At 43.3% G+C, this 15,326-nt stretch overlaps 1 protein-coding gene across 1 annotated transcript; it reads left to right on the top strand.

Annotated features, from left to right (window-relative positions):
- Positions 1 to 9,555: 9,555 nt before the first annotated feature.
- LOC115080467 (olfactory receptor 6N1-like) lies at positions 9,556 to 10,730 on the top strand. The gene has a single exon (XM_029584659.1). The coding sequence runs from the start codon at positions 9,556 to 9,558 to the stop codon at positions 10,525 to 10,527; it is 972 nt and encodes a 323-aa protein (XP_029440519.1). The 3' UTR covers positions 10,528 to 10,730.
- Positions 10,731 to 15,326: the final 4,596 nt, after the last annotated feature.

Below are 15,326 nucleotides of genomic sequence, written 5' to 3'. Positions count from 1 at the left end.
TATTATTGACAGAGTGGTGAGGCCTAAGAATTGTGTCAGAGGAGATGTGAGGATGGGGATTAGGGATTTATGCAAAATGGGGGGGTAGTGTGTGTGAGAGGGCGGTGGTCAGAATATCCACATTAATGTATGTTAAGCATGAGCGTTATTTCTACCACCCTCATAACATAGCTAAGAGTGAGGACTGCCGTCCATTCAGGCTGGGATCATTTGTTTCATGCAGAGAGAAACTGCCTTCTTGCTGTAATCATTGGGTTGTGTCTTGTTCAGCCGCAGGCTGTGTTAATAAAGTTCTCAGAAAAGATTATCAGACACTAGAGGGTGCACTGGGTAATACTGAAGTCTCACTGTTCCTGTTCAGACCATGTGGCTGAGTATCTTTCTGATGGTGGCCTAGTTATACCCAAATAACCTGCGCCTAACAGAATGTCCCACTCAGCAACACATTCCTGTAATCAAGCGGAAAATATTTGCTGTCCGTGAATATATATATCTTTTTTTGGTGTCTCTCGATCTACGATGCAGCCAGCACAGAGATGAATCCATTTTGTTTTCCCGAATGCTGGCATTTCTTTATTTCTTTAGATCACAATGGTTTACAAAGTGACATTCACAATGATTTGTTACAGAGGTGTTATTCATAGGCAGCTATTATGTCCCACTCTTATTTTTCCCAGTAACACAGGGATTATCAGAGCACATGTGCAGGTATTTTAAACCAATCAAAGAGGGATTCTGGGTATCATGACATTGCTGAAACTCTCATATTGTCTCAATTCAGAAACTACATTTTGTGTCAAGATGTGCAGACAGTGGGCTGCATTTTCAATAATAAGCGGTTGGATTTTAGATGCATAAATCTTTGCACAAAGAAATTCTGTCCAGTTTTAAGTCAGTATCAGTCATTTAAATCCCCAAGGGAATATCACAGATCGTCTCTATTGGGTGCATGCTTGGAAATAGAAAATATGATGGCAGAAGGGGATGTGCACTGATTTTAAAATAAGTGGTGATCCAAACTAAAAAGTGGCCATTTCTGTTTCACTCTGCTAAATCCAAATCAAAAAAATGGCCCAACTCCCCCACCAGCCCCCCCAAATTTTGTTTTTATTCTTTTTGGAAAATAGTAAGAGCTTGATGCAGAAACCTTGTGGCTATTTAGCTGTTGTCCATATTGATGATGGGCTCAGCCCACTCTTCCAGACACTCAACTTTAAGAGCTTGATATTTGAAAGCCATTTAGATGGATAACATAATAGTAATCCATCTAAAGGGCTTACCCAGCTAGAATTTAGCCAGATTAAAGAGGGGCCTTTCAGGGGAGGGGCCAGCCGGATATTGGGCATATCCAGCTAGGTTACCTGCATAACTTTAGCCCTGCTGCACAGGCCTCATGTAGCCAGCTAACTCACTACTTACTGGGGTATCTTCAGAGACTGACGGACCGACAAGCGCCTGCGGGGAGGGACCCCTTAACATGGCGCTTGCCGGCCGGTCGACCCCTCCCACCTTTCCTCCCCCCCCTGTTCCCCGCCCCGGGAGCGGCTTACCGTGCGCGTCCCGGGGTTCGGTGTCCAGGCGGCGGTGGGAGGAGTGCCACGGCGGGCCGGACGCGTCGGGAGGGCCGGGGCAGGCATCGGGGCGTGATGACGTCGCCGCGCAGGCGCGCGGTGACGTCATCACGCCAGTGCACAGCAGGGCGGGAATCTCGGCCCGAGGTCTCGCGAGACCTCGGGCCTCAAATACCAAGCGAGCGCTGGGCCAGGCCTTTTCGGCTGGCCAGCGCTCGCTCGGTACTCGGGTACCAAAAATGTTTGGTTTATATTAATTATTAATAAAAGCTGCGGCCTGTTTTCACCAATAATGGTATATGTGTGGTTATTTTATGGTCATCGGATAAGGGAGGGGGGGGGACACGGGAGTGCAAGCTGCCAATGTTAATCCCAGTAAGTAGTGTCCCCTGCCCCCACAAGCTGGGTCCAACCTTTAAAACTGGGAAATTTTAAACTTTGATCTAACAATCGCCGCTGACCCGGGCTGCCCCCTTCCCGCAAAAAAGAATGTATTTGTCCCTCCTCTGTCCCACACTCATCCCCCCTGTTACCTTCCAAAGTGGCCCCCTCTGCTGTGTCCCGGGATTGCTCTTCTCAGTGATGCCGGCCACTTCTAGCATAAAGTAGGCTGTTACCTACGTAACGTGTCCAGCATTGTATAGGTAATGCTGGAAGCATAGTTTTACACTAAACAGTACGATTCCAGCATTATTATCTATGTAACGCTGGACGCGTTACGTAGGTAACAGCCTACATTACACTAGACGCAGCCAGGATCACTGTCCACCAGTCTAAAATACCTAGGAGAAGAGCTGTCAGCAGAATTATGGGACAGGCAGGAGCTGCATGACAACAATGTGATGAAGAGAGAGCACACCTTGCACTCCAAAATGAGACAAACCCAGAGAAGCATGCCACGGCAGAGACAGACATTTATACATCCAGCGAGAGCTGCACAACGGCGATAATTCTGTTGTATAAAGTGCCTGTCCCGAAGAGCTTATGCAAAGACAGTTGCAAAGCAGTAAGACTTGCCCAATGGTAACAATTCAACCACTAGAGCCTGCTCCAGAGACAAGCACATTTTATTTATTTATTTATTTATTTTTGTTTTTTCTATACCGACATTCCTGTAAAATATACAAATCATATCGGTTTACAGTGTAACGTTAACAGTCGCTCGGAGGCGGTACAAGGAACATAGGTTACAGATAACAAAGAAAACTAAGAGAACGTAAAACATAATGTAAAATAAAACATAATAAATAATATATAAATATATATAATAATATATAAATCTACTTGATATATCATAAGATATAATTTTCACTCCCACCTGCACTGCACGCCTTTTCACTTGAATGCTCACAACTCTTTTATGTGCTCAGATTTGTGTTAACATGCTTTCATTTAATGCTGAGGTCATTTGCATGCTCTTGGTGGAAGGGACCTTCCTCTTTATTGTTTGACTTTGTAGGATGATGTAAGCACTTCGATTGCTATGAGATCAATTAAAGGTAGGGACTTGAGGGGGCACAGAGCAGATGGATAGCATTCTCCGTGCTTTAATCATTGGAGGGATCTGAATACCTCTGAGGATTCTGGGGCAGGTTTATATAATTCAACACATGGCAGAAGAATCCCGGGTTATGCTAAGTGACGCAGTTACCATAAAATACAGAGCGTACAGATGCTTCCTGCTTTCTGTTACTCAAAGTATGTCATTAATTTATTAACCAAGTGGTGCATTTTTACAAAATGTGAGTTCCACCGCCATCGCATTCCTGAAGTCACAGGCACCATGCCCAGTCTGAGAAATGTCCCCGCCAGGTTAGTAAATCATATTCTTTGCCATACCGTGTGCTGCGTTCTGCCCATTCAGCCTCCTCATTAAAACTTCATCAAGATTAAGTGCAACGCACCCACTCTAAGCTGAATTCAAGTGTTTTGTTTTGCTTTTGAATTTGGTTTATAAGGCATGGAGGGGAGAGTCCTGCACTTTTTCGGTTTCTGCCTCTGCCACATGATCCTTTCCGGGGTCCTTGGAATCTCTTCTTGTCTCACCACCTCCTGCCTTGTCCCTCGTCTGACCCAACTATTCAACTCCTTCTCAGCCCAGATAGCCATCCTGCTCTGGTCCAGTGACTCCCGCCTCTCGCTCCTATACCACTGCCCCTCTCTCTGACCTCTGCTTAAGTACTTTCTGCAAATGGCTTAGTTTTGTGCCTAGCACCCCAGGAATGGAGCTCAGTCATAAGCCAGGGCTATGTCTGAAATGTCCTGCTAGTGCTCATATTGATATTTGCACTGTGCCAAAGAAAGCTTCCTTCCGGAGTTCATAGGGTGCAATAAGTATAAACATTAACAACATATCAAGGTGTGACTGGAAGTTCTTTTAATCAAGCAAGTGGCACCCAATACAACTCAGACTGTGTCTATAGCCTTTTTGCCATATTTTCTTTCTCTCCAGTTGTATCTCTTGGTACTTAAGACTCTTTTCTCTATATTTACATAATACAAGATAGTCACTTGGTACTGACACTTCTATTACCAATGTCATTCTTGTGCTTTTATTCTTTATCTCTATGTCCAGTTTTCTAGCATCGATATATGGATGGGTTGGAATGGGAACATCCCGGGTCATCACAATTTCATTCTCCACAATTCTGTCAGGGGGGTCGTGATCCCAGTGTGTTCTAGTATTTGTGTGATTTCCAGTGAATAAGCCCTTCCACCTTATTGCACCTCTCTTTACATCGGCCGATCAGACGTGTATTGTACTACACAATCTGCATTTGTCTGCTTTACCAGTTCTTTCTACGTTTGCACAGCTGCAATTACCGCTCTTTCATCTTCAGGTTTAAGTTCACCTGCTGTGGGATTGCAGTTGTGCTTTGCAAATTATTTCTCCTTCTTTCTTGCTCTGACTCTGGGATTTTTCTCTTTTGTCTTGCATGGCTGTTACTTCTTTCCCATTCTGCGTTAGTGGATTCTCATGCATCCCTTCTGTTCGGCAGAACACTTGTCCAGGTTTTAAGGATTTCAGTCCATATTTAGATGGAGAACTCAGAAGCGATCTGCCTTCATTAATAATTGCAAAAAACTAGAAAAACATCTTAAATATTTTTAAAAATGTTTTGAGTGAAGACAGTGGTAGTTTCATATAATAGTATACAGGTACCATCCCGGTTACCCACTTTTTAGTCATAATCATAAACATACCACCAATCCTCCCACTTTTATTTGTAAATCCAATGTGTTGAACACACAAAATTGGAACTGTGAAAAAATGTACCAAAACTGCCCCAAAATCATATCGTTTCTCATACAAAATATTTTAAAATGTTTCTTAGCTGTCATGAATAATATTTCTTGACTCTCTTCAATGTCTATAAACTGTTATAATTTCATGAACGCTTATCAGATGACTTGGTAGCGCTGTTTCCTCTTCCCAACATGGCCAAGTTTCAGACCCAATCCTTCGGCAGGGGTAAAAGCTCACCAGATATAATACCAACCTCTCACGTTTCTCACATAGAGCTGCGTTCATAGTCTTCAAAACATGGCAGACCTTTTTTCATTTTCTATTCAATCGAACAATATGGGTTCTTTAGGAGTATTTAATGATTATATTTATTTTATTTATTTTTAATTTTTATATACCGAAGTTCTTGTAGGGACTACAAATCACTCCGGTTTACATAAAAACAATGAACTGCCCAACAGAGAGCGGAGCTTTACATAGAACCGTAGAACATATGGAACAATATAACTGGATGACTCACATTTGTGGTATTTTTGGTTGTTTTGATTGATATTTGGGCATTTAGCCGGCTATGTTAGAGGCGTTTTGGGGGTGTAACTGAAAGGAGTTGAGTTAGCCAGCTAAGTCTGGTTGTACCAAACAGCTTCCCTACATTTATCAGAATAAAGTTAGCTGGGTAAAATTAGCCGGCTATCTTTAAGATAACTGGCTTTATTCAATAGTGAAGCCTTCCTATTGAATATACCTCCAAAGTTAGCTGGATACCTTTATCCAGCTAACTTTGCTATCTGGACAGTGACTGAATATGGACCTCCTTGTGTGACTTCAGGGAAATGCTCTTAACTTATATGCCCAGCTTTGCTATTCACTCTTTGAGTGACTTTGGGAAAGGGCAGTTTTCAAACTCATCGAAGCCCCTAACCAGGGGTATAGCCACGGGTGGCACTAGCAGCAGGGTCATATCCAATCTGAGTCGGCCCCTTAAGAATGCAGGAGTTAGAGGGTCTGGAGGGGGCGGAGTCACAGTCAAAGAGGCTTAACTTACATAAGAAACCCCATTGCTCTTGGGCAAGACATAAAAAAGTTTGACGATTGGCAGGTGATTATTTATCCCTTCTCTTCTCAGCCCCTTCAAAGTTTAGGAATGCCAGGGCTGGGTGGAAGCCTGTTTGCATGACTGCTGATCGGCAGCCTGAGAGATTAAACCTAGTGTGGGGACCCCTTGGATTCCCCACTCTATGGCCCTGGTTATTAAATCCTTTTTGAGCTGGTGGTAAGAGACAGGTAGTGGAGGGAGGGATGCACCATTTCCAAACAGCTCCTTCCACAGAAGTCGCTGGATTGGCCTGCCCCTTGCTGATATAAAAGCAGTTTGCATCATAGCTAGGTGTGGCATTTTAGTTGACAATCAGAGGAGAAGGAGCTATTTTCTTGAGCTGAATTGTTTTCCTATGCGATGTACTAGCCCCTACAGCCTTGAACCTGCATCTAATAGGAAGGGAGTGACATTATCTTCCTGGTATACAACCTGTCCAGTAAGAGTCCTCGTGGAGTTGCATTGTTGGACTTGCTTTTCTGGTGATTTTTCGGTCATATCCCTAGTATCCCTAGTTTAGAGGATTTGGGGGAGTCCCTTTTCTAGGTTAGACAAGGAATAGAGAAGATTCTGCTGTTCACCATCTCACAAACCATGAGACATGAGACTCCCTGCAAGTGAATTTCAGGGGGGTTTGTCTTTTTGCAAAGATTTCGCATTGTGGTTTTGTTTTGTTTTTTGTGGGGGGAAGTTTTGCTGCCTCCCTTTCTGCGCTAAAGTTTAGAAGAGCTGAAGAGCTGTTTTGTTCCCTGCTACCTGAACCGTTCATCTAAAAGATCCTGTGCGTCATCTGGAGAAACAGAACTATAAGTGACATCTTTTATTACTTTTGAGGGCCCCCATTAGGAGTCTTCATCCTGGGGGGAAGAGGTAGAAATGGGAGATTGTGCAGAGAGTGATTCCTTTTCATTTTGTATTTTTGGAAGGGGATTTTTCCACCCAAAAAGGATACCCCTGTCCACCTGGGAAGCCTTGTAAGCCTGGTTCCAAAGGGGGAAAAAGAGCGAGACTGTAAGGCAACACAAAGGACAAGAGCAAAGAGATCTGCATACAAAAATTATTTTTAGAAGACCTAGGCAGAAGAATCAGGAGAAAGGAAAAGGAGGGAAGGCAATTAGATAAGCAAAGGCCCAAGCCAAGGAGAAAATGAGCAATCGATTAGGTCAGGGAGGCACTTACATGGGTTCTTTTTTAACTGGGCAATTTCCTCCTGGCAGCTCAATAGGAATCAGGAGTGGGATCCAGCATCCTGAGCCTTCTTTCTAAGTTACTCAGAAATGTTTCCTCACTATTTTATATTGCCTTCCAAATTGCATTTACTTAAGTCCAATGATGGTCCCAGAACCACGGGCTCTGAATCCAGCCACTCAGTATCACCCTTAACGAAGGACCACGACTCCCTCCCTCCGTAGCCCCCCCCCAAACCCCGGCCAACCCAGGGAGTGGAAAAGTCCACCCAGTGATCAAACTGGGGACCTTTTGAATGGCAGCGCATAGCTCTTGCCACCTGAGCTACAGGGCCAGCCCATGTTGTTACATTTGGAGAATCAAAACTATCATAAGTAGCCATATAGTTTTCCCTAAAAATCATACCAGACAAAAAGCATGCACAAATGTGTGAGTGCACATTTCATGGGGAAGTAATCAAAACAAAACTACCTGTGTAGTTTTTTCATCGATTATCTCAGCGAACCCTGCTGGAAAAAGCTACCTGTGGGATTTGCCTAGACCATGATTAGCTTGATTATGTATCCCTAAAGAAGGACAATCAGCTTTCTTTAGATATGAAAAACTAAACAGAGTCTAGTCTTGCCAAGCAAGGCTACTACGTCCATCTGGCAAACTCTCTCACATCCAGCCCTCACTGTCTCTGCCACCTTCAATGTCCTCCTCAAACTTCCTTCACTTCCCAACCCCCTCTCTCTCTGCCCAGACTACGACTGACTACTTCCATGACAAAATGATAGCGCAAGCAGGTCGTCTCTATCTCCTTCTTCTCTACTACATTTCTCTACCCTTTCCTTGGAGTCTGCCACTCTATCCTTTTCTGAAGTAACAGTGGTGGAAATTGCCTTCTTTTCTCTTCCTCTGAGCTCACTACTTGTTCCTCTCACCCCATTCCCACCCAGTTGCTCAGCTCTATTTTCCTTGCCGTCATCCCTTCCATCGGTCACATCATCAAACTATCACTCTCCACTGCTATTGTTCCTGCTGACTTCAAAAAGGCTGTGATCACACCACTCCTCAAAAAACCCTCACTGGACTCTACTTGCCCTGCCAGCTATCGTCCCGGCTCCCTCTCTTTTGCTTCCAAACTTCTTGAATGTCCTGTTTTCTGCCACTTTCTTGATGTTCTTTTATCTCAAGCCATTCTTGATCCACTCCAGTCTGGTTTTTGCCCTCTACATTCCACAAAAATAGCCCTTGCCATGATCTCCAATGACCTGTTTATAACTAAAACCAAAGGCCTCTACTCAATCCTTAACCTCCTTGACCTATCTGCTGCTTCTAATACTGTTGATCACCACCTACTCCATGACACTGTAGAAGAATTAAGTACATCTCACAATCCTTCGTAATTTCCAATCTGGATTACTGTAAAATACTTTATGTGGGGTGACCTGTATACATGTTAAGATGTTTACAAGCAGTGCAAAATGCCACTGTGGGTTTAACAGGAACTAAACTATCTAACCATATTACACCGATATTACATATTACACTGCACTGGAGAACTCAATTGTAATGCTTATTCATCATGTATTAAGCATTGACACCTCTCAGCATAATTTGAGATCAGTAGTACGCAATTTATTAGACATCCCCACCCCCACCTCCATCAAGCCTGCTCACTGATCAGAAACTAGAGAGTAGGGATGTGCTTTCGTTTCATCCATTTCATCCGTTTCCTATACAAGCATGTAATATGAAACGTATGAAACATATGAAACAAATGAAACGAATGCACATCCCTACTAGAGAGCAAATGTTTTTTTTTTGTAGCAGGCCCCATATAATGGAACAGTTATCCAATGCTATACCAACTTTAGGAGGCAAGTAAAAGCTTTCTATTTCAAACAGGCATATAAAGGCAGAAAATGCTATGTTTAAGAAATGGCTCTGGCTTAGAGATATGAAAAGGTGTGCTTTTTGTGCAGTATTGTTTTGTTATGTATAAAATTTGCACTTTTCGAATTTTTCTGTTTACATTTTTTGTGTTTATTTTTAGTTTTTAATGTCTTCTATGTATATTTTATACATGTAAATGTTACTTACCAAATACTTTGAATTGTGCATGGTATAATTAACAATAATAAATAAATAGTAGTAATTGTATAAGGGCTCGTTATTGAAAGAAAGTAAATTAGTCCAATGCCTAATGACCTGAAGAAGAATCCTTACCATCCCCATACTGCCACCAATATCAGAGAACTCCACCTGGATTAAGAAGCGAGAGTGCTGACTCAGCCCCAGTATAAAGTGAGTTCACTTACTCAAGAGAGGATTACATTTATTTACAGTTTGACTGCATCCGGCTAGCACTAGCATGACTAGTTGCTGCAACAATCATGGACTCTAAAAAGTATCTCCCTTGCATGCAACAAACTTTAACTGCTCTGCTCCTTTGTCATTGTAGAGAAATGGGACCCAGTAACCACAGCACCGTGACAGAATTTATAATCGCTGGGTTTTCTGGCATTCATCAAGTCTGGCCTGTTCTCTTCCTGCTCATGCTTCTTGCATATCTTCTCATCATCATTGGGAATTTGGTCGTCTTTCTGGTCATCCAGCTTCGGCCACGACTCCATGCCCCCATGTACTTTTTCATCAGTGTCCTGTCCTTCCTGGAACTCTGGTACACAACAGTCACAATTCCCAAAATGCTTTTCAACTTACTGGACACAAAGAAAAGCATTTCCTTCAGTGGATGCCTCCTGCAAGTCTATTTCTTCCATTCCATGGGAGTCACTGAAGTTTTGTTGCTCACAACAATGGCTTATGACCGTTACTTGGCCATATGCACTCCCTTGCATTACCCTGTCATCATGACACCCCAGCTTGGCATCAAGTTGACTACAGCCTGTTGGATTTTGGGGTTTCTCTACCGCGTGCCTGAGATCATTTTGATTTCTCGCTTGCCCTTCTGTGGACCAAACATAATCGAACACATCTTCTGTGACTTGTCACCCTTGCTGACCTTGGCCTGCACAGACACAACGGCAAACATCATTATTGACTTTCTTTTTAATGCCTGCATAATCACAGTGACTATTTTACTCATAGTGCTCTCCTATGTCAAAATCATCCGAGTCGTGTTGAATAGCCAGTCTTCAGAAGGACGGCGGAAGGCCTTCTCCACCTGCGCCACTCACCTCATCGTGGTGGTGATATTCTATGGTAGCGTGAGCTTTATGTACATCCGACTGACCAAGTCATATTCTGTGAACTATGATAAGACATTGGCAGTGGTATATTCCGTCATAACACCCCTGTGCAACCCAGTGATCTACAGTCTGAGGAACAAGGAGATTAGAGAAGCCATTTGGAAAATAGTGATAAGGAGACAGACTTCCACCAAGCAGGATCAAGTTTGTAATGTTCTGTCTCACTGACTCCATTCAATTAAGAGAACTGACTAAGAGGTCAATGTATTAAACAACATTAAAACAATCCTGGTAACAAGAGCTAACTACTGGTTTTTACAGCCAATGTACAAAACAAAAAATGTGAAGAATACTCCAAAACCCATTCTCTCAAAAAGTTGCAGTGGCATAAGGTGCAGTTAACTTTCCGGTAAAATTCGGCAGATGTTGACATAGGGGGTCATTTTCCAAGCGGATCGCATGCAAAAAATCCCTTATTGCGTGCGATACCAAGATGGGGGTGGACTCGGGGCGGTGTCAGCCATGGAAGAGGAGGAGCTGGGGCGGCACCGGGGCTGACGCCGCAACGACTTCGCCGACAGCAAAAGGTAAGCACCTTTATCGCTGTCAGTTTCGCGCCGAATAACTACACCTTTTATGGTGTAGTTATTCGGCGTGACGCCGGCAGCAATCGCACCGCGGAGGTGCAATCGCTGCAGGCTAGCGCAGGACCGCCTTCCGTTACCGCGGGATTCAAAAAGCCCGGCGGTATTAGTAAATCCAGCCCGTAGTTAGGTAATATCACTGGATGTACTATCCAGAACCAATACCTTATGAGTGTATTTTAATTGGCTCATATGCATTTATATTAATTCATCCACAGTAATGCTAGCGCACCAATAAATGCATGTTAAACATGAGCATTAACCCAAACACTCTTGTAATAGAGCTAAGCGCTAAAACTGTCTTCTCATTTAAACTATTTAAAGGAGAACTGCCATCCATTCAGACTGGGATCGTTTGTTTCATGCAGAGAGAAACTGCCTTCTTGCTGTAATCATTGGGTTGTGGAAATTCTCAGTGTGATGTGGAGTATTGTGTTCAGCATGATATGGAACTCCATCTTATCTTGCAAACTTTATTAAGCCTTATTGTCTAAATCAAACAGTTCTATTTATCAAGAATTACTCATGGTTTAATTGCAAAAAGAGATTAGGCTTGAAATCACCAGAGAAAGTTGTTTTCTATACCATGCCCCTAGTATTTGGAACTCCATATTTTTATGTGTATGGCTAGATTACAGGAAACTTAGGGAATCTCTCAAAGGTTTATTTTTTGCTCAGTCGTATCAGGAGTACACTTAATTCCCATTGTTTAATTCATCCTCATTTCAGCGTGCTACCAGTAAGCTGAGGATCTATATTAGAAATTCTACATTTGGAGATGCATGTGACTGTCCTGTTTCTGGAAACCTCAAATTAGTGGTTTATCAGGTTGATTTTTATATTATTATAAAGTATAATGGTTATATTTGTACAATTAATACAAAATATATTTATGCATAATCCGCAAGGCTAATGGAAAGGTGTAATTCGGCAGGTAATTACATTTAGCATGGTTGCAGGATTCACACAAAATAGATCTTTTTGCACAAGCTGCATAGTTAATGACAATGTGAAATTCAGCAAGTAGCTAATAATATCTGATCTAATGAGTTGTTTGTGCACCGATAATTCATTTCTGAAGACATAATAAAGATACATTGAGCGAATAACTACCAATAGACACCACTGGAATACATAGACTTCAGTCTTTGCTAGCCTATAAGATAACCTCACTATCCCCTATATATAAATATATATATTATTTTTTTTTTCCTTTCAATTCCTATTGTTCCTTTTTGGAGTTTGTCATATTCTATCAGTATTTTTGTATGATTTTGTATATGTACATCTTTCATTTCTAAGAGTGTGATATCATTAGTTTGTTTTTATGATTGTGCTTCCGATATGAATTAATCTCACAATGTATCTTTGTTTTACAGCCCCTGACGTAACCTTATTAGGGTGAAACTCGGCCAGAGTCAGGCGTTTTATGGGCAACTTATCCCTGTAATACAAATAAAGGATTCCCTTCGTTAGTGGCGCCTCGTCTCATTTTACTACTGTCACTTGTTGGCCCTACGGAGAAGACTAGCCATAGTCTCATGAGACTGACAGAGACAGATTCTGTGGTTAATATAAAGAGCTCTACATTGCCCCTTCTCCCACCCCTTCCTTCTCTACTCCACCTTTTCTAAAGAGATTATAGCCTGGAACAGTTACCTCACAATTCTGGTTTCCAGTATACCAAAAATTGATGAAGAGCTATATCAAAGTCAAGTCTACCATGGAGGCCTCAGGGTCTGTGATTTTGTTACAAACCCATAAGTAAGACTATGCTGGGTCAGATCGATGGTTCACTTAGCACAGCATTCTGTCTCTGGGTCTGGGTCATGTGGATGTACCCAGTACATCCCAATAAGGAGATCTCTTCACCAGGCTCACTCCCAGAAGGAGATGATGATCCACGCATCCACCTGACTAATAACTGTTCATGAACCTATCCTCCGGAAACTTGTCCAAACCTTTTTTAAACATAGACACATGGAACCTGACAGAATGTAAAGCCCATCCAGTCTGTCCATCCACATCTCTTGCTCATTTATTAGACCCGTCCTCTCCCACACAGATCCTTTCTGATTGTCCCATTTTCTCACTAATTCCCAAACTGTCCTTGTCTCCATCATCTCCTCCGATTACTCCTGAGTCTGCCCCTTTCATCCTTATCCCAATCTCCTGAAAGAGGCCAACCTCCTCTGCATTTATTCCTTGGAGGTACTTAAATGTCTCTATCATATCTCCACTTTCCTCCAGGGCATACAGGTTTTAGATCTTTAAGTTTGTCCCCTTATCCTTTATTATTTATTTATTTATTTTTATATACCGACATTCAAACTGAGATATCACATCTGTTTACAAAGGTTTCACAGTATTTTTGGCATATAACTTAGTAAATAATAACTTTGTCTTATAACTTGGCAATAACAATTTAACAATATCTTGGCAGTATAATAAATAAAACCAAGGTCATAGGAGAAGCAGGAGTAAGAACAGGACTGAAAAACATGAACATCTGGAGCAAACCAAGCAGTACAAGCTTGAAGGAAAAGGCTATGTTTTGCAGGGGAATGTTTGAAGACCTCCCCTGCCGTTGCGTAGCAGTTGGCGTCAGTCCAGCTTTTCCTGCACGCTGAAGCAGCAGCACACAAACAAGAAAGAAAGCCCAACATGTCTGAACAAGGCTCTGCGCGATGTCTGCAGTGAACTGAAAAGCATCTAGCGTCTTGTGCTTCTCGCCGAGACGTAACTGTTGCTTTTGACAAAGGTGAGAGGAATTGAGGCCTCGACTCTTCTTGGAAAGGAACAGGGACCTCAGGGCCCATCTTCTACCATCTTATATCTGGTTGAAATTGGCAACATTCATTCAATTAGTGTCCTCTCTGTCAAAACACCACGAAAGAGCCGATGCGACATCAGGTCAGAACTGGAGAAGTCTCTCTACAAAGGAGTTAACTCTGCCAGGCATCAGAGCGCCGTCACTTCAGAAGAGCAGGGGGACACGTAGTCATTGATGAGCTCTAGCGCAAAGACCTGCAGGTGCTCCTTCAGCCTCTCCCGTACGTCAGTCTGGCCTCGTTTCTCCCGGACCCACTCCTGCTGCAGGGCCCGGAAGCGCAGGGGTCGCCACTGCTCTCGACGCTTGCAGGCCTGCAGCTCGTCGCTTCCACAGCAGCGCACGCCCCACATGGTAGCTATGCTTGCTCTGAATGTAGGACCCTGGGGGTGAGACTATTGTCCATTTTCGTAGCTGCCCTCTGAATCTATTCAATTAATATTGTTGTGAAGGTGTAGTCTCCAGAATTGTAAACAGTACTCCAAAAGAAGTCTTACCAAAGACTTAGGCAATATTACCTACCCTTTCCTACCTTAAGATCATCAGATACGATCACCCCACTTCTGTTTTATGCATGGAACAAATTCACCCCCTATACCATTAGAAGCATCCGCCCCACCTCATCTCATGGTAAGAGGAAGGAGAATGGTACTGCTCCATTGGGTTTTTGCAATTTTTTTGCATTATATCATAGCTGCTTATGCTAGACCATTCCTCAAGCGTCATTAGATCCATCATCCATCATCATGTTCTTCTAGCTTCTAGGGAGCCTACTTTGTTGCAGATTTTGATTTCATCCACAAAAAGTAAATCTTTCCCAGAAAAACTTTTGTAATATTGTTTATGAAAATGTTAAACAGAACTGGACAGAGGACTGATCCCTGTAGAACTCCACTGGTAACCCCATATTCCTTGGAGTGAACTCCATTTACCACTACCCATTGTCAGCTGCCACTCAACCAGTTTCTAACCTCATCAGTTACTTTAAGGGATCATACAAAAAGCAATCAATTTGTTTATTAGTTTCCTATATAGGACCATTTCAGTTCTGAAATACAAGTACACTGTAGGGCAGATTTTGTTATGGTCGTGGACCCTTGGGCAGATGAAGCACTGTGGGGACCCACAGTGTGCGTCGCAGCTGGGAGGCGGCGCTGAAGAGAGACTCCGGAGAAGACTTCACCACTGGAAGTCTGAGGTCCCCCCAGGAGGAGCCCATAGGGACCCGGACCTCTTGGACTTAGGTGGGACCCTCTGCGACCAAGGATCCAGGAAGCGGCCGAAGAGATGGTCGATGAGGACGGTAGGGCCCAGGAGGCTGGAAGAGTCTTCACCCTTGGAAGCCCGTGGCTCCCCTGGGAGGAGCCCGTGAGAGCCCAAGCCGCTGGGACTTAGGAGAGTCCGCTGGGCCAGCAAGAACCGGATACTTGAAGAGGCGGAGCGAACAGAAGTCGGAGTCCAGGAACGAAGCAGGGTCAGAAGTCAGAGATCCGAAGCCAAAGCCAGGGGCAGAAGCTGGAAACAGAGTTGTTGGACGGAGCCGGCTCAGAAGC

The sequence above is a fragment of the Rhinatrema bivittatum genome, chromosome 19 (genome assembly GCF_901001135.1).
Source record: "Rhinatrema bivittatum chromosome 19, aRhiBiv1.1, whole genome shotgun sequence".
Lineage (NCBI taxonomy): Eukaryota > Metazoa > Chordata > Amphibia > Gymnophiona > Rhinatrematidae > Rhinatrema > Rhinatrema bivittatum.
Note: the sequence above shows the minus strand (reverse complement) of the source record. Positions and strands in the feature narration are given on the sequence as shown.

Bases quoted from the DNA above. Each gene is read 5' to 3' on its own strand.
- LOC115080467 (XM_029584659.1), top strand. From the start codon at position 9,556: ATGGGACCCAGTAACCACAGCACCGTGACAGAATTTATAATCGCTGGG.